Source organism: Tamandua tetradactyla, chromosome 11 (assembly GCF_023851605.1).
Source record: "Tamandua tetradactyla isolate mTamTet1 chromosome 11, mTamTet1.pri, whole genome shotgun sequence".
In the NCBI taxonomy this organism is placed as follows: domain Eukaryota; kingdom Metazoa; phylum Chordata; class Mammalia; order Pilosa; family Myrmecophagidae; genus Tamandua; species Tamandua tetradactyla.
In genome coordinates, this window is record NC_135337.1 from 99,331,283 (window position 1) to 99,352,197 (window position 20,915).

Genomic DNA, 20,915 nt, shown 5'->3' on the forward strand with positions numbered 1-20,915 from the left:
AATCTCATGATGAACTGGGACCTGACATCAGTGATTGAGAAGATCTTCTTGACCAAAAGAGAGAAATGAATCAAAATAAATTTCAGTGGCTGAGAGATTTCAAACAGAGTCTGCAGGTTATCCTGGAGGTCATTCTTATGCATTATATAGATAGTTCTTGTTAGTTAATGGTGTATTGAAGTGACTCAAGAGAAATACCAGACACTGTTGAACTGTTTGATTTTTTATTATTGAAGATGATTACATAAAGATATAATTTCTACAATGTGACATGGTGATGGTGAAATCCTTGTGTCTGATGCTCCTATTATCCAGAGTATGGACAGGTGAGTTAAAATATGAATAAAAAATAAATAATTGGGGGGACAATTGGTAGAATAAATTGGGTAGATGGAAATACTAGCAGTCATCAAGAGAGAGCGTAAGGGTCATGATAGGTATGAGTTTTTTTCTTTTTACTCTTTAGTTCTTTTTCTGGAGTGATGCAAACATTCTAAAAAATGACCATAGTGATGAATACACAACTATGTGATGATATTGTGAGCCATTGATTGTACAGCATGTATGGAATTCATGTGTGTGAAGATTTGTTAATGAAAATATTTTTTTTTAATCCATGCAAATACATTGCAGGGATAATGAACATATAAATAGAGAAGCACCATATATTTTCATTTTCTCAACTGGAAAAACAATGGCAAAAAATCCCATAAAGCCCAAATCTGACAAATTATAGATAGATATTAAAAGAAAGAAAATTGGTCATAAAAGGCAATTTCACTGTTTTGGTTTGCAAACAATGTATCTCTAACCCCAGAATACTCTCTGCTGCCCTGTACACCACTCTTCCTTAAGGATTAATGGAAAAAATCATTGCCAGGAAAGAGCAAAAGTCATTTGGCATGAAGAACTGCCCTGATAGATAAATTGACATGTCACTCTATCTTATCCCAGTTTGTAATCATCTGGAATCATGGCCCTCCCTTGTAAATTTTAAAATAGTGTAATATTTCACATGATATTGTCTTGAGGAACTATAAATATAAACTGAAATGTCAGGGTTGCCATCCAAAATGGATATATACAGGATTCCATTGATAACATCACTGAAGCTACTGTGTTTATGTTGATGGGCTTCACAAATGAGTTTGAGCTACAAGTCTTCCAATTTTTATTATTTCTTGCAATCTTTCTCTTTATTCTGGTAGAAAGTATGGGACTGGTTTTAATCATTGTGGATTCCTGGTTCCACAGTTCCATGTAACATTTTTTAGTGAGTTATAGTTCTTGGATATCTGCTGTTTTTGCTCCATCAGTGGCAAAATGTTTGTCAATCTCCGGCCAGAGAATAAAGCAATTTTATTTATTGGATGTGTAATGCAGTATTTCTTTTAATTACCTTTCAAACTACAGAGTGTATTTTCTTGGCTGCAAGGGCTTATGATCACTATATAGCAATCTACAACCCACCGCAGTATTCCATTAATGTCATCCCAAATCTATTTGCCACCCACGATGGTGTGTCAGTTTGAATCTGCTCTGTAGTCCAGAAAAGCCAAGTTCTTTAATATTCATTCAATACTGCTGGGTGGGAGATTTTGATTGTGTCCATGGCGATGTGCCTCATCAAATTGTGGTTGGTAACTTTTGATTAGTTGGTTTCCATGGAGATGTATCTCTACCCATTCAAGGTGGGGTTGCTTACTGGAGTCCTTCAAGGGGGGGGCCCTTTTTGAAAAAAGCTTTAGAGCCCACACAGCCGAAGACTTTTGGAGATGAAGAAGGAAAATTTCCCTGGGGGAGCTACATGAAGCAAGAAGCCTGGAGAGAAAGCATTGCCATGTTCAGCAGGTACCCTCCCAGTTGATAGAGAAAACCTGGACTTCATAAGCTTTCTTGAGCCAATGTATCTTTCCCTAGATGCCTTAAATTTGATATTTTTATAGGCTTGCTTTAATTTGAACATTTTCATGGCCTTAGAACAGCAAACTAGCAACTTAATACATTCCCCTTTTTATAAAACATTCCATTTCTGGCATAGCACATTCTGGCAACTTGCAAACCAGAACAGATAACTTTGTATGTTTGTGGTATTTTGGATGGTACTTTAAGCACAGTGATCATTTTTAGCCAGCACCTCTGTGTATCCAATAATATAGACATGACTTTTGCATTATGCCTCCACACCACACAATTTTCTTGTCCTGATGTTCATGTCAACCAGCTTCTACATTTCTACTTGTGGACTTTATTGAGATAAAAACTATATGATTTGCCTTGATCTCCTATGGTGCTATCCTTTTTTCTAATTTGAAGGTGCATTATGGTGAATGGAGAAAAAAGTCTTTCCCAATCAGGACACTCACCTAACTTGTTTGACAAGTTATCATGGGACAATCTACTTTATGTCGTGAGGCCAATTTCCAACTATGCTTTGGGCCATAATATAATAGCATCCATATTTTACCATTCTCATTCCCATGCTAAATCCCATCATCTTAAGTTTGAGGAAAAAATATTTTGAAGAGGCAATGAAAAAATTGTTTCAGAAACATTGGTTCACAAAGTACAATTTTAGCATTGAGTAAAACTTCAAAGAATATTAGATGTCAATCCATGTCTCTGTCAGAAACTAGGGAAGAAAATATTTTACTTTTATGTAATTATGTTTGCAAACCTTAGAATATTTCCAGAAAAAGAATTAATCTGTCCTACAGTGAATATATATATAGATAAAATTTTCATCTATATGCCTATGCTTATGTTCAAACTGACCCATACTAAATATTCATTGATTAACTTATATTGATATTGTTAGTCTTTATATAATTTGATTTTCACTTATTATAATTACAGGAAATGTACTCAGGAGATGATGACTTAATTTAAACTCACATGGTTTGTAGAAAATCCTCAGCACACATTATGAAGCTAATTCCTCATTCTGGTACCCCTGTGAAAGATTCACTATTTTTACTTCACTTTCTCTATGTATACACTTACATTCTCAGATTCATTCCAGCCTCTTCTTCAATCTTGTCATAATATAATAAATATTTTATGTCTTCTTCCCACTACCTGATTGCAGAAATATATTAGATACTTTCAGAAACTCTTAAAGTTATATTGAGATATAGAAATATTTATTGAGGGCATAATTAATACTCAAAGAAAACAAAATATCATTCAAAGAATAATTTACAACTGGCTTGTATGAACCAAGATCAGAAGAGCTAACTTTCTGACCTTTGGGCATCCTTTGATGCAGATACTTGCTCACTTTCTAGCTCACCTTTTATCCTTTACCTGTAAGAAAATAACTTTCATTTGCCATCAACACTCAAAGTTTACCCCCAATTAGCAAAGACCTGAGAAATGATATCCCATTACCTAAACACACAGCTGCTTTTGCCTTATTCTACTTTAATTATTGTTGTTCTAAAATTTGTTTATTCATAGGGACATTAGGAGGAAATTTACTTTGCTTTCAATTAAATTCACTTTTTATCTAGCAAGAATGATTGTCCTTTGAATCCTCCAATAAAAATCTTGTGAAAATATGGTAATTAAGGACTTAATTCTTAATTTTAAATCTAATCCAATAATTATCAAGACCCCAGTTCTGTAAAGAAAACTCATTTATCTCATTGGAACAAGCACTTATTTGATAGCAAACTGTGGTTAATATCTATACTTAAAATTCCTTTTGAAAAAAAGAAATATTCAGAATCAAAACATGAAAGTTGAATATAATGTTGTCTCATAAAGGAATTAGCCTACTTGAAACCATAGTATTTTAAAATTAACCTTATAATGATTTGATAATGTGATTTTTCTATAATAAATAAACAAAGTTTTTCAAAGGTGATTCTAAATATCCACCTCTTTCAAAACTTAAAATGTTTGAAGCCTTTCAGGAATATTTTATTGCTTTTGCTATTCAAATCAGTTTTGCAAATTATTAAGGCAAAGTCAGTTAACCCCCAGGAAGGGCAAATACCAAATGCAAATCAATAAACCATAAAACACATCTAGAGTCACCAGTCACTGCTGAAAAAGACAAAATAGTATACAATTATGATGATAGTCAAAGCAAAATAATTACACATACATTAGAAGAAAAATCATAATTATTATAAGAGTTTTGCCATTTAGAGTGATACAAGCCAGAAGATACTGGAAAGATATATTTAAACTCTGAAAGATAAAAATACATTCCAGAATTAAATGTCCACTGAAAACAACTTTCAAATAAAAATAATATAATGGCTTTTTAGGAAAATTTACACACATACAATAAAATAATTTTTTGCCAGTAGAGATGTGCTTTAAAAATTATACAACTAGGAATATGATACTAAAGAAAGTTCAGTTTAACATAGACATAAATGACATTAGCAATGTAAAATTGAAAGTAAATATATTGAATATTTGATTTGTAAAATTTTAATGGCTTCAAAAATAATTGCATAAAATGAAACTAAGATGATGATTGTTGGATTTAACCATATTTAAAAGTAAAATTAAGAAAATAACATTATGAAGAAGAAGAATTGAATTTCTACTATCTTACAGTTCCAATGATTTAAGTCATGTGACATATTATTTTAAGAAGACTATGATAAAGTAATTTGCATGTGATAACCCCTAGGACAACCACTAAAAGGAGAGAAAATAAAAATTGCAAACATAAGTGTTTAAAGCAAGGATATCACAATCATAGCAAATACTGAAAAGATAGTAAGAATATGTTATAAACACCTCTAGATTTAAAATTTGATTTAGAGAATTGCACAGTTCCTTGAATACTTACACCAGAAGAAATATGCAACCTGTTTAGTTCTATGTCTATTAAAGCAATTGCATTTTTCCTAAAAGCTTTCCAAATGAGGAAAAACTAAAACTACCTTCTAAATATGAAAATCTCACTTCTCCCACAGAATGGCTTGTGGACAGTGCAGTGTAAAACCTCTTCAACCATTCAGAAGTGAACCACATCTTGGGAGTTAGTATACCAACAGTATATAGGAAAACAGGGTTCCAGGATTACTTCAAGGAAAAGAGCAATCCACAAAGCCTAGTCAACCAGAATCTGCACTGTTAAACTCAAGATTGATGCTTTCCCTTTTGTTGAGCCAACTTGTTTATGAAGCCCTTTCTTACACCAACAAGCTTGTGTCTGACTAATAAAAGTCCAATCACATCACCTAACAAATCACTCTTTTCTTTATAATACTCTTTTTTTTCTGTACATAATAGTATACATGAATGTTTGAGAACAGTTAGCAGCTATCTCCACAATTGCATTTTTCAGAAGCAGCTCTAATGAAGTCTGCCAGCATCATACCCCTCAAATCTCTGTATTTGTTAATATGTTTTAATATAATAATATATTCCTTATATGGCATTTAATAGAACTAAAAAGAAGTGTTAATAAAAATGACTACAAAGCTCCTTTACAAAAGGAATTGTAGAAGTTATTGCTCACAATTATCACTCATGCCCATGGAATTAGAAAACTCTTGTTAAAACAATGATAACTACTGCTTACTGTTTAGCAATTAGAATTTCAAAAAGGCTTTATCTGACAAGACATTCAAAATCTTGACAGGCAAATTCCCATTGGAACAAATATGCTCCTGGGTACTGCATTTCATGAGTTTGGTAAAAAAAAAAAAAGTTGACATATGCACTCTAACTGCATAGACTGGCTATTTTTTCAGAAGGAGACATACTTCAATAGTTATCTGGGTCCCAGGAAGCTCCTCTCAGTCCCTAGCCAGTTCCCAGAGGACCACCTTGGCCCAGTCACATAAGCTAAATGGAATCTGGCCATCATATATGTTGATGGAAAAATAGCCTAAAAATGAAACTCTAAATTTCAATAGCATCTTCTAATTAAATTCATTTTGTAAAAAATCACAAATGAAATAAGATTCCTTACATTCAAGATTTTTCAAAATTATATAGTGATCATAAAACTTCAAAGAAATACAATTTTGAAAGAATCAAATATGATATTTATACGTGCCATCAACTCTGTTAAAAAATTTGTATTAATGTTTAAAAATGCACTGATTAAAACATTTGAAGTATTCAAGATTATTCTGACAAGTTTAATTTTGATTGTAATTGTATGTGCTGAAATGCTTGCTTAAAAGATAGTTTCCAAAATCATTTTGGTATGAAGGATGTGTTTTTATTAAAAGGAAACAGAGAGTAGTTTTGTCCTAAAATGAAATGCATGGGTGTTACAGAATGAGAGAAGTGTAGGGCTAAACATGAATAGATATAGTAAGTTGCTGAAGGTTTGTAGAAAAAGAAATTATGGTAAAAGTTAAAAAATATTTAATGAGTCTATTTACAAAATTTTTGACAACTTTAATATCAAATAATATACTTTTGCAAGACTAAAATTTGGCTTTCTCTCTGTTAAAATAACAAAGTGTTCTTGGGCTGTTTGTCTATTCTAATGCACAATTATAAAAGTCTTTTCTAAATAGTGTAGAAAGCAGAAAATCTGTTTTATTAAAATAACTTCTTGTACTTTATGTTAATTTTATCATGTCCTTGGCTATATAAAATCAATCATCAATCATCTCACTACTTAAAAAGGCTAAGTCATAAAGGTTACCAACTTCCTATTCAATTATTTTTATTTCCCACTACTTCAACACCTCCAGGATTATTAGGCCAATTTCTCCCTCATTTGGTTTATTTAAATAAATCTTTTTACCACAAACTACCATGCAAACCTTAAAAACATTATGGTGCCAAGGGCCTGATAAGCAAATTGAACATATTCAACCATCTGTTTAGCTAGTGCCCCTACACCAAAGGGGAAGAGATTTATTAATTCAGTGGAATTTAACCATCCAGACAACACCTTTTGTCTAGTGGCCATTGCTTGTATTCCTCCTTTATCCTTAAAGTGACTAACTAGCAAGCCTGTTTGGGTGGAGTAGTGGAAATTAAAAGAGGAAAAGTTAATTCAAGCACAACTGCTTGTTAAAGAGCAACTCAAAGTGGGGAATATAGAACTCTCTGTAAGTCCCTAAAATACTCCTATTTTGTAATTCCACAGAAATCTGGAAAATGGAAATTATTACATGATTTATGGGAAATCAATGCTATATTACAACCCTGTTGGGTACCCTCCAACAGGGCCTCCCTAATCTGACTATGATAACAAAAGAGTGGCCTTTAATCATCATATTTTAAACATTGCTTTTTTACTATTCCCTTGCATCCCTCTGACAAAGAGCAATTTGCTTTTTCTGTTCCAGTACTAAATAACCATAAGTGTGTAGAAAGATATCAATGGAAAGTGTTGCCACAAGGAATGTTAAATAGTCCCACAATATGTCAGTATTTTGTACATTGGGCTTTATAACCTAGTCAAGATAGGTTTCCAAATTATTATCTTTATCATTATATGGATGATATCTTGTTGGCATCACAAACTGAAGACAAAATATTTATGTTTTTTTATGACCATGTTAAAACTTCTCTAGCTACTGCAGGGCTACAAGTAGCTCCAGAAAAAATTCAACTATCTCAGCCTTGGAAATATTTGGGTCATATCATATCTAATCATAAAATGAGACCCCAAACAATAACTATAATGCAGCTACTGAAACCAACTTTAAATAATATGCAAAAATTGCTAGGAGTTATTAATTGGTTTTGACCCAGTCATTCTAGGCATTCCCACCTGCCAATTTATCAATTTATTACATACCTTTAAAGGAGAAGCTGATTTAAATTCCCCAGGAGAATTTACTCCAAAAGCAGTGGCTGAATTAGAACTTGTAAACAAAGCCATTCACTATAAATAGCTAGCACACATTTCTCCAACAATGCCTTTATGACTTTTTCTATTTCCAACTGTATACATTACCCCTGGGCTAATTGGTCAGTTACTTTCTGCATTAGCTTGCATAGAGTGATTATTTTTCTCTCACACCTCTACCAAAACTATTATTCCATATAATCAAAGTATGGCTTTTTTATTCTATAACAGAAGAATCACCTGTGGAAGTATCCATGACCTTTGTCTGCTAATAGTTTGACTTATCAAGATATTTATTGTTATAGTGGCCAACATCTATGCTAGTTATTACAAGTTGTAGAGCAGATGCTTCTGGTCTGTTTATGCTGATAATGGGCCATGGTTTCTTGGTCTCTCTCATTTCTATAGTCAATATCTCAAAACTTAGGATATGAGACATACTTATAAGTCTGACATAGATTACTATTTAATTTTTTGTAAGCACAGTTTCCTAATCCTGGCAACATAAGCCATTTTGTATTGCAAAACAAACAATGTATGTGGTGAACCATAATAATCTAAAGCCACAATAAATATCCTTCAGTATCTATCATTTGTTTATAGGCATCCCAATATCATTATATGTTCACCCTGTTCCAATTGTGACAGTCAGTGTTTGAACTGAATAAGGCATAAATTTTGAGTTTATTCATAGGGTTATTACACAAAATTTTAAAATGTACAAAAGTGCCAAGGGACATAGAGAAGGAGAAATCAAAATTGTGAAGCCCTTGAGGTCTTCATGAGTGGTGTAATTTAATGAATTATGAATACTAATTTATACTCACTTAGACAAACTAGTAATACAAAAATATTCATGCACAAATACACATGCCTAGGACCCAAATAGACAAGTTAGCATTGATAAGCAAGGGAAAGGCAGTAGAACTTTTCCTTTTTTTCATTTTCTTAATGCTCCTGATAGGCAGTCAGGTTGAAACAATAGCTGTGGTGAAAATTCCTCATTGCACAGATAAGCAAACTAATGTCTAGTTCAGTGAAATTATTTGCATAATTATTCATATGTTTACTGATTTAAAAATACCTTCAAGACACTACTTTTTGGGGGAGAAGAAGAACAAGTAAAGTCAGGAACTATAAACTCCACTAAGAGGAGCAAAGCTGATAAAAGAGTCAGTGTGTGTTATTGTTTGAGTCTGACATTTTACAGGAAGGTTTAAGTTGGTCCTCTATAAAAAGGCTATTTGAGAACAAAAAATCTAAAAGATGGAATGCAACATGACACTAGGATTTCCTTTCAGTAACCCATTTTTGAAGATATGCAAACATTTGAGCAAACCCTCTGTGGTAGTTAGATTCAGTTGTCAACTTGGCCAGGTGAAGGCACTTAGTTCTGTTGCTGTGGACTTGAGCCAATGGTATATGAACCTCATCTGTTGCTAATTACATCTGCATCTAGCTAGGTGGTGTGCCTGCTGCAATGAATGACATTTGACTTAATTGGCTGGTGCTTAAATGAGAGGGCACAATGTAGCACAGACCAAGCAGCTTGGCATTCCTCATCTCAGCACTCGCAGCTCAGCCCAGGCCTTTGGAGATGCAGAAAGGAATCACTCTGGGGAAAATTGTTGGAACCAAGAGGCCTGGAGAGAAGGCCAGCAGAGACCATCCTGTGCCTTCCCACATAAGAAAGAACCTCAGTGGAAAGTTAGCTGCCTTTCCTCTGAAGAACTAACAAAATAAATCCCTTTTTATTAAAAGCCAATCTGTCTCTGGTGTGTTGCATTCCAGCAGCTAGCAAACTAGAACAGCATCTATTAGAAGAACAGGAAAAAAACATATTGTGAAATGAATAAAACCAAGAGAAGCTAGCAGAGACAGTAGAAGGTAAGTTTCAAATAAAGGAATTGTTCCCATATGATGCCAGTGTCAGTAAATACTGTTGGAGCAACATATAGTGACTGAGTGGAGTAACAATTTGGAAGTCAAGTCCAGTAAAACTATGAGACTCAAGAAATTCCAGATCAGTAAATTCTCAAACTTAAGGACAATTTGGAGAACCCTCTGAACTTGAAATTGTCATCAGAAGGGAGGGTGATCTTCTGTGGACTGTGTTCTTATAACTTCACAGTTGGATAAAATTCTTTTTGTGACCCATTCTAAACCTTCTGTTAGAATGCTCATCATATTTAAACATGGGCAATAAAGATTTACAATTTAACCCTGTATAATGATATTTCAAGTGCAAAAGTATAAATCGAACAAAATAATATTGCACAAGTTAATAACATTGGAGCATAAAAAATGCAATATATCAAGCAAATGAATAATATGAAGTTTATAATACTGTAAAAACAAATTTAAGGAAAGAGAACTAAAGTATCAAGAAAATTAAATATACCAGAAACTAGATGGATAAACACCAGGGAGATATGAAGACATGAGTCACAGTCCTCAGAAATGAACTTGAAATAATTAGAAAAATTTAGTAAAGTATGAGAGTGGTTATGCATGATAGAAGGCATAGTTGAGGAAGGAAAAATGATAAGGGCACACATGAAGAAAAATTTATTTGAAATGTGGAAGAGAATTAACAAATTGTGATTGTGAGAAGTAAATAGAATTAAATGTTAAACTATAATTTTCATAATGTTAAAAACTTGACTTATACAAATAAAAAAGTGAGTACATGGGAAAAATTTATTCACTATTTCATTGATAAGAGAATCAGTAAAATAAGAGAGATTCAAAGAATCTCTAGGTATCTTATTTTAAAAGGTACAAGAAAATGAAGCTTTGTTTCCTTTCAAATTTTTACAGAAGATAACAGGCATTCTGTTAGAGATAAGTACGTATATCATAAGTTTCATTGAACTTTCATAAACTGAAAATATTACTGTAAACACTATCAATATCAGGAAGCAGAATATTACCATCACTTCAGAGGACTCCCTTTCTTGTCTTCTACTGAGGATTGGAAATATGTTTGTCTAAGAATGATCTATGGAAGTTTTTTAGTCTCATGGCTTGGATGCCTTTGAAACTCAGGCAAACTAACAAGGATTTTGAGAATTTTGAATGACTAGTTACACTGTCAGTTTGGACAGAATGATACAGAGATGGGACAAAATGGAGAAAAATTGACTTAAAAGGCAGAAAAAAGGAATCAGAATTTTCAACTGAGGAGACCTCCTTCAGCAAAATATTAGGGTCAGGTGGGATTTCTGAATCAGGGTTACAAGGTGGCAGGTTTTTAGACAGTTCTTGGAAGAGTTGGATGTCTGTCCCGATGTATACGGAGAGTTGAGCTGCCCCTTCAAACCAAGGAGTGTATGTTCTAAACCTCAGTCTTCACACCGTCATTCCAATGTTTAGAGAGGGTGGAACCTAGACTCTACTGGTTGCAGAGAGCAGGACCACTGTCCAGGTGTTTAGAAAGAGTGGAGCTGCCTCTCCAACAGTCCCAGAAGACAAAAATTTGATCCACAGATGAATATTCACATCTTAAAATCTAATGGGCTTTGCCCTGCAACATTTCAACCTTGCTTGATAAACTTGATCCCTTTTCTTTCCAATTTCTCTCTTCTGGAATGCCAAAATACATCTTAGGCTTCTCCCACTATTGCATTATAGAATCAGATAATTAGTACTCTAGTTTTCACAGATCCAGAAGTCAGAAAGGAATTTTGTCCAAGAATGCATCACACTCACAACTATTTTGATGAGACTTTGGACTTAGCATTGTTACTGAAATGACTTAAGGATTTTGGGATAGTGGGTGGGTGAATGTATTTTGTACATGGGAAGAATATGCATTTTTGTGTTTCAGAGAGTGAACTGTGGTTGATTGTGTTATGTGCCCCATTTAAAATGCTCTTAACCTTAATTCTCATAACTGTGGGTATCAACACATTTGTACATAGGCCCTTTTAAATATTTTATTTTAGTTTAATGTGTGGCCCAAATGAATGAATGTGGGTCTTAATCAATATTACTGGAGATTTTAGAAAAAGAAGATGCTGGAAGCCAGAGTTTGGAGAATGCCACATAGGAAGAAGTTAGAAGTCTGCAGAAATAAGAATACCCAGCACAAGGAGAGAGGGAAGTCCATATGACAGGAAGTAGGGATAAAAGAGATACAAGCCTTGGAAACCCAAAGATTGCAGCAAGACTGAACCAGAATTCCATAGACTTTTGGGGAGAAATCAAGCTTTGTTGATATCTTGAATTTGGATCTCTACCTTCAAAATGAAGTGCCATTAAATTCCTGCTGTTTAAGCCAATCATTGTATGCTATTTCTCAAAGACATCTTACAATATAAGAGGGTTTGTGACAGAATTGATATGATATAGATTGAGAAATTTGTTATAGAAATTGGGTCACAGTATTACTACAAGGGCAGCCAAGTCTGAATTCTGTAGGGCAGTTTGTGAGTTGGAAACTCCCATGAAGGTGAAGTTGAATTTTCCCATAGAAGCTGGCTGGCTGATATAGAAGCAGACATTTCTGACTTCTGAAATCCTTAGTTCTAAGTTTTCAGACCTCTAACTGATTGGATGGAGTCACAGCCCTTGTTGCTTTGGGCAACCTGTTTTGTTGAGTATAGATGCCATGAATTGTAGATAACTGTGAACTACAGTTGTAGAAACTGATTGTAAATGAGAATCCACCTATGAAAAATCCTCACAGTGACAATCAGGCCCTTGTTAGCATTACCAAACAACTGAATATTGTAACCTATCAAATGGAAATATAAACTTAAATATCAAAGCCTACTGCTTATCAACTAGGCAGTCATACATATACACATTAATTTAATCAAATTGAACCACATTTAATTTTTAAATGAAGACAGTAACAAAGTCATACTTCTGCCTAACATTATGCGATTGACTTGCATACAGCAAAAAATGCACTAGCCATTACCCAAAAAGAGGATGCAAGTCCTTGAGTGATATTCACTCTTACCCTGTAACATTAGTACTTCAATGTAAAGTTAATACAACTTCTGTCTTATGATAACTGGTCAAGAGAAAGAAGTAAACAAAGATAATTGCTGCATATATATGTGTTTACATAGACAGAACTATACATATATATCTATATACACACATATTTAAAAATATATATAATTATATGTATAACAAAATAAGGGAAAGTGCTATCAATAGTTAGCCAGTTTCTGCAACTGGTCACATGGTCATAGCTGGTATAACCACCTTTATCTACTATTCATTCCTTTTAACTGCAGAAGGTATCTCAGCTGATTAGGGTCCTTTCCTTGGCTAGTGACCCAAGCCATCATTCCTGTAGGACCTAAATGATTAGTGGTCATGACTGGATTTGTCAGAAAGAAAGCAACATTTGAAAGAGAATAAATGCTCATCTGACTGTGGAGAATAAAAGAACTTATTCATGATCTTGCAAGAATGGGTGCTTAGCTGAACACAAAATGGTGGCTAGTCTACCAAACAATAGAATGTCACAACAGTTATACTCATGCCTAGCTCACAAGCCCCTCACCTGTTTTTCCACTGATTGGATATTCTAGAGGTTACAGCCTATCTGGAGAGTCTACCTAATTTGAGCTTCTCAATGAAGTCTCCCCCTTTTGATTATGCTTTACATTTTAATGACCCTGGCCATTGAGGATTTGGTGCCAGTTATAGGGTTGCATCACAGGCCCTCCCCTTATCCTGCCTGAGTCACTTTAAGTGAAAGCTAAACTTAGCTTGATCATTACAGGTTGAATTGTTATATTATTCCAATTGCTTTAATCCTACACCTGGTAAAACTATGAGACACCATAAGAGATCTCCTATATTCTTGACATACTCTTTCTTACCACCTTTAGAAGTCCTGTTTCACCTTGGTAAGTAAGAGTAGTCTCCCCAGCCAGTAGAGTGACTCTCATTTTGCCTAATGATTCAGAAGCATGAAGAGATGAAAATGACTAGCTTGCAATCCAGTTTTTCAGTTCAAAGGAACTATTTTGTAACCATTCTAGTGTCTCCTCGTGGATAATCCTCTCTTTGGGGACCTGTAGGCCATCAAAGCATAATGTCAGAGGGACAAGAAGCAAAAATTTTGGTACTGGATTACATGGATAATAGTGATTGGAGCCACACGCATTTCTACTATGTGATTCTTGAAACCATAAATTCTGGTTATGGGAGAAACAGCACCATAGAATGGACACTGATTTAGATAAACTACAGCCCCCAAATAACATTTATTCATCTTTGCAAGGTTTTGAACCCCTGCTGACATTGTGATTGAGTCCTTATCAAGTAGTTTTACAGTTCTGTCAATCTAAATGTTTCAAGATGATGGACAACATGATTAGGTCAGTGAATCCTATAAGTATGTGCCCACTGACCATACTTAATTTGCTACAAAGTGATTTCCTCAAGCAGAAGCAGTGATTGCAGAATACCATGATATTAAATAACATACTCTATACACCCACAGGTATTTAGAAGCATTGTGTGTCATATCAGTGTCCATAATAAATATCTTCTCTAATAAGAAAACACTCTAATTTCATGATGAAAGTAGTCCAATGCAATTAACCAGCCACCAGGTAGCAGTTTGATAACCTCTGGGATTAATGCCATATTGGGTACTGAATGTTGTTCTCTGCTGCTGACAGACTGGGCACTCAGCAATGTTTGTAGCCAGGTTGGCCTTGGGGAGTAGAAGTCCAAGCTGCTGATCCTATGCCTAAACTCCATCCTCCCACCATGATCTCTTTGTTCATTAACTAATTGTACAATGAGAGCAATGGCCAAGGAAAATTGCCAAACAGTAAACATAGAACAGGTCTTCATACCACTTGATTATAAAATCTTCCATGGCTAAAATCACTACCTTGCAAGAGTTCATATGGGACACAAATTCTTCATGGTTTTTGCCCATTCAGAAGGTTCTATCCACATGTCTTTTACTGAGAACATTTAGTTACTGATTTCCTAATAATGTTTCTCCCAAACCTGGAACATCTAGGCAAACCATTGGCCAAAGCCCAGAAAAATAAATAGCCAGGTATTCTGCTCAAGATTTTCCCTCCACCTCTGGCCTCTAAAAATCTTCAATAAAAAGAGACTGTGGTACTCTATGTATCCACTTTTATGTGGTATCTGTAAATTGTGAAAAACCCTCTGTATGGAACGCCCCAGAAAGTTATAGCTACAGACAGGAAGAGAGAGGGTAATCACAGGAGTAGAGGCCATGGATGTTTCAACCATTTGTTCAGTAACTAACTTGTACCTTCAGGGCCTACTAGATCTCATATGAGCCACTTCCATGTGGTGAAGAAACATCTGTGCACCTCCAGCTTAATGATTTAGTGGGTGAAACAACACCCATATCATGATGGGAACCTCAGGTCCCATGATAATTAGATGATCCACGATTATGTATTTTGTCTCTGCTTAGGTCCAAACTCAGGACAAGTATGTTTCTGAAAAGAGAACAGTATTCTGCAAGAATGGTAAAACTTGCTTGAAATTCCCATGTGTCTGTGCTGTGTTTCTCATAGGGAGACCTGACAAAGCCTCTAAACAGCATCTCATTTGCCAGTGAAAGTTAACTGACCATTCAATATGCTGGATAATTATGGTCCCAGTGAAAAGTACCTTCAACAACAGCATGGATCTGTTGCAGAGTCTCCCCTTCTTCTGGGCCACTCAAAACTGGTAGCTTTATTACTTATTCCATGAATGGGCCAAAGTTGCCCACCCAAATGAGAAATATGTTCCTTCCAAAGTCCTCAGAGAACAGCTAGGCATAATTCCTCTTTGGTTATAGGAGGAGCCGGATTCAACAGTTTATCTTATAACTTAAAAGGGATATCTTAACATTGCTTTCTCCACTGATGCCTAGAAATCTCACTGATATCTAGGATCCTGAATTTTTGTTGAATTTATTGCCATTCCCTGACATACAAATGGCTTACAAAAGAGTCTAGAGTAGTTGCGACTTCTTGTTGTTGATGTCCAAGAAGCATAATGTCATTAAAGTTATGGACAGTGTGACATCTTCTGGGTGAATAATTCAAGTTCCTAATAAGTAGATTGTGACACAAGGTTGTAAATTTTCTATACTCATGCAGAAGGAAAGTAAAAGGGTTTTCCAGCTTAAAGAAAATGAGTATGCATTAAAAAAAAGTATCTTCCAAATCCACAACTGTGAGTGAGTTAATTTGCTCAAAGAAGCAGTGATTCTTAAAGAACATTTGAAGTTAGAATAATCACCTGAGTCATTCTAATTTATGAGAATGCACTGTCCTCTTGCAAGATCCATATGTCTTCTGCATAGGACATATAAGAGAGTTGAATAGAAATTTGATAGAATCACCAACCCTGCATCCTTCATGCCTTGATGGCAGCACTAATGTTCATGTATAAGTGTCAATCTATTTCTGAATTCTATTCAGTTCCTTTCATTGAGGTATGTACCTTTTCAACAATAGCAATTTATAATAATAATATAATTATTTAGTTCTTTGATAGATCTTAAAATCAAATTATATGAGCACTCTAAGTTTATTCTTCTTTTCATTTCTTCACTCTTTGTCTATGGTCCTTTCATTTTCTATTGTCTTGTAAAATCAGCTTGTCAATTTATGAAAAGAAAATTCAGGCTTGAATTTTCATTGGGTTGCATGAAATATGTAGATAATTTGGGGTTGAATTTAATTAACAGATCAATTATTCACAATTGAGCTCCTTGCCAATTTCATATTTCCCTATTTTATTTTTATTCCATAGCTTACTTTACCTACCCACTAAGTTAGAACTTCTTGGTATTGGACCCAGGCATTCATCTTATTTTCAAAATTATTTTAAAAGGTTCTTATGTTTATAGCCAGATATTGTTCTGTAGATTAGTAGATGACAGCTCCAAGACAAGGAAAGATCTTATAAATCCAACATGTGACTCGGCTAGTCTTCTAATATTCTAATGTTCTATAACATAGAATATTACAGTGTTTGTCTACTTTCACACTCTCCTATTGATAGTTGAGCTTAAAATTTCTCTTATACCACATAGAAATATGGCACTTCTGTTCAAATAAGAAGATAGAAATCTTTATTAAGCAATTATGAATTATCCTATAATTTAAGTTTTCATGTTATTTTATTACATATATATTTATGCAATTTTTGAGAAATTATAGAAGTAATAGTCCCAGAAAGAGGAAACTCTATTTCAGGAAATTTATGTTAACATCACACCACATGTCTAATAACTATCAGAGGAAGGACTATGCACTTTTCCAATCTTATGTCAAATGGTTTTTACTCTTAGAGACCATTTTTTAAACAGAGCCATTTATATATTCATTTTTATTATTTATGTATATTTTGTTTCAGAAACTTTCACTTGTTTATTATGGAAAAATATCTCATCTTGTTGTTTTTCTGTTGTAGAATACAGTTGTGTTTTCTCCTTGAACATCCCATAAGGACTTTCAGATGATTTTAATAAGCTTCCATAAATATGACAATGCATAATATACACAGTATATTATACTTTAGTGACTAGTTCAATACTAGAGAGAAGGGGAATGATTTTTTATCACTTTATTATACTTTAGAAACTGTAACCTTGAATTTCAAACCAAAGTATGTGCTTTAATATATGAATTTGAGATAGTGTATAATAACTCACTCAGAGTGATATTCAGACTCAACCACATAATTTCCAGGGAACAAAATGGGGAAAATAGGAAAGTCTCTATATACAGGTCAATAGAGCTGTCAATCAGAGCTGCAAATCAGAAATATGCTTTATTATCCTCATGGGAAATAATATATTTCAGAAGTAGATTAGGGGCTTTATATATTAGAGAAATTATTAAAAATAGAGAAATTAATTTCAAGCATCCATTAAGCATATGCCAATTTGATACCACAACTGTTTCTAAGGGTTTTTATCTTATTTCAGGGTATTTCAGGTTTTATAAAAATTCAAGCAGGTGAGGTTATAATTTGCATTGTATCTAAGTGATAATGTTCAGGATATTTTAGGCTTTATAAAAATTCAAACTGACATTAGTGAATAAACTTGGAGAATTTCATTGGTAACAGAGACCATCAGGAAATAGAAATAGGGTAAGATATTGAGTAATTGGAGCTGTAGGGAAACAGATTGTGCAACAGGACTGATTGTAAAAACTCAGAAATGGATAGCACAATAGTACCTAACTGTAATACAATAATGTTAAAACACTGAATGAAGCTGAATGTGACAATGATAGAGGGAGGAGGGCTGGAGGTACAAATGAAATCAGAAAGAAAGATAAATGATAAAGATTGAAATGGTATAATCACAGAATGTTGAGGTTTTCAAATAATTAGCAGGTAGACACAAAATAGATGACACTACATGCACAGTTTTAATTTGTTAAATTTATATAATTTCAGGTATTAAATATTGCAAGATGAGGGTCTTGATCTCATCTATGTGCCAAGAAAAGATTCATCTACCAACATTAAATGATAAAGTAATTATAAAGCATTACACTGATGTGCTAAATGAAAACTGCAAAACAGTGACAAAAAGAGAAAAATGTGTAACATATATAAATATAAACCTATACATAATAAGTAAGTCTAGAAGATCATGATAAAATGTCAAATATAATTAAGATATTTCTATTTTCTTTAATATTTTAAATTAATTATCGAATTTTCTTTGAGGTTCAAATTTCCTTTTTGCTATTACTAAATTATATCACAATATTTTCCAATGCTTTAACTAATGTTTAAAGTTGATTTCCTTTCTTAGTATTTGTTTATTAACAAAATTAATCAAAGTACTTAAGAAACACCAGTGAATATTTTCATAATAAGAGTGTGCATTCAAAATTTTTCAAGACTGCAATTTTTCTGATTATCATGGTCACTAATTAACAACAGTTTATTAAATTCTCCATATTTAACCTCTGATTTAATTTTTAGAATGACTCAGTGGATTTATAATTATATATTTTTCACATTTAAGGAAACTGAGATTTACCAAAGGGAAATTTGCTAAAAACCCAACAGAGCTAAAACCCTAGATTGTCATGACAAAAGTAGAATTTTTTATGACTCAACTAAGTTTCTATCCTAAAAAATAAATGGAATGACCCCTGTACATCTTCTCCATAATGCAATTCTATTAAATTGGAACATTCATGGTTATTTCTTTGATACATTTGAAAGATGGCACAAAATTTTTTATATTTCTCTTAAAAACATATATATTTAGACCAGTGATAAACCATACATTTTAAGGCTTTCGATTATTATGCAGATTTCTAACTTCCTCAAAATATTCTACATTGTGTATGGTGTAGGACAGATGGCTCAGAATAAATGCAAATTAACTAAAGGGTATCATTATATTTGAGAGTAGATTAATTATACTCAAATAGGAAGGACACTAAAGATCAGGTTAAATATTCAGCCTTCCCATCATTTAAATTGTCTTGTACCATCTCTCTTCTGCATGAATCTAATGAGAGCATTTTTAACTTCTTTGTTCCTAAGACTATAAATGAGTGGATTCAGCATGGGGGTTACAATAGTATAAAACACAGAAGCCACTAGGTCCTTTCCCAAAGAATAGGACTTCTTTGGTTTTAAATAAATAAAAATTGTAGTGCTGTAATAGATAGTGACTCCCAAGAAGTGGGAGGCACAAGTAGAGAAGGCTTTGCACTTTCCTGAGGTGGAATTTATTTTCAGGATAGTGGACAGAATGGACCCATAGGAGATAGAGATTATGAAAAGAGACAACAGTACGTTTAAACTGGCAACAATGAATAGCATGATTTCAGAGTCATGAGTGTCTGTGCAGGACAGAACTAACATTGGAATTACATCACAGAAAAAGTGATAAATTACATTGGATTTGCAGAAATGCAAACTGTTCATGTAAATAAGATTGACTAATGATTCAGTGAAACCAATCAAATAGGATCCAGTGATGAGGGCACAGCAGAGTCTCATGGACATGACAACTGGGTAATTTAGAGGATTGCAAATAGCTACATAGCGGTCATAGGCCATGGAAGAGAGAAGGAAAAATTCAGTGGCAGCCAAGAAGAAAAAAAAAGACATCTGGGTCAAGCAGCCCACAAATGAAATATACTTGTTGGAAGTCAAATTCTCTAAGGTTTTAGGTGCAATGACTGTTGAGTAACAAAGGTCAAGGAATGAGAGCTGGCTGAGGAAAAAATACATGGGGGTGTGAAGTTGGAGATCCAGGTGAATTATCAGTATCATCCCTGCATTGCCCAGCATGGTAATCACGTATATCAGAAGAAATAGTGTAAAAAGGACCCACTGGATTTCTCCAGATTCTGTCAATCCCATAAGGATGAAGTCAGGCACATTCGTGTTATTCCTACTTTCCATAGCAGCCACTGCCGTAAACTGTTGAGAAATCAAATGTGATATTTTGTATAAATGTTTTGAAATTGTATCTGTTTTGTGATGGTCTGCACTTAAAAAACAATGATTCTGGACTCTAAATATTCAAAATAAATAGAAGTTTACAAAATATAACTGAAAAGAATGAACATGACTGTCCAATCTAAATTAGCCATAAATCATCATTTGATGTTATGTAATAGAAGCTCATATATATCATGTTATTAAAATGAATTTGACATTCTTATAAATACTTCTTTTATTGATCTACTCATTCAGATAAAGATATTACACCATGGGTATTAGTAGTGCATAATATTTTTAGAAAACAAAAAGTGCTCAGAACATTAACTTATCCAGATAAAACCAGAAAGAGTTGTTGGAACTGTGATTCTAGCAAGAATATGCGCGTCCACAGATCATGTTCATAACACTCTATTTCTACTTAAAAGTAATTTCAGGAAAACAGAAAAATAATCCTAGATGTATAGACAACAATAATAGGGAGATTTATGCTTCATTTATTGTTCTTTTGAATCCTATAGTATTTAATAGAAATTACAGATTTGAAATTAAAAAGTTAAGTGAAATTACTGGGGTGCATTAATATTATAGCATACACATTACACTTAATTTTCAGAAGCTATGTTTTTAGGGGTTATTTAAAATGAAATTTCTTCCAAAAATTATATTTGAC

The 20,915-nt window shown here is 33.7% G+C and overlaps 1 protein-coding gene across 1 annotated transcript; it reads right to left on the reverse strand.

Annotated features, from left to right (window-relative positions):
- Positions 1–19,258: 19,258 nt before the first annotated feature.
- On the reverse strand, positions 19,259–20,203 carry LOC143649749 (olfactory receptor 8H1-like). Its single transcript, XM_077119673.1, has one exon. It carries the CDS (start codon positions 20,201–20,203, stop codon positions 19,259–19,261), a length of 945 nt encoding a protein of 314 aa, XP_076975788.1.
- Positions 20,204–20,915: the final 712 nt, after the last annotated feature.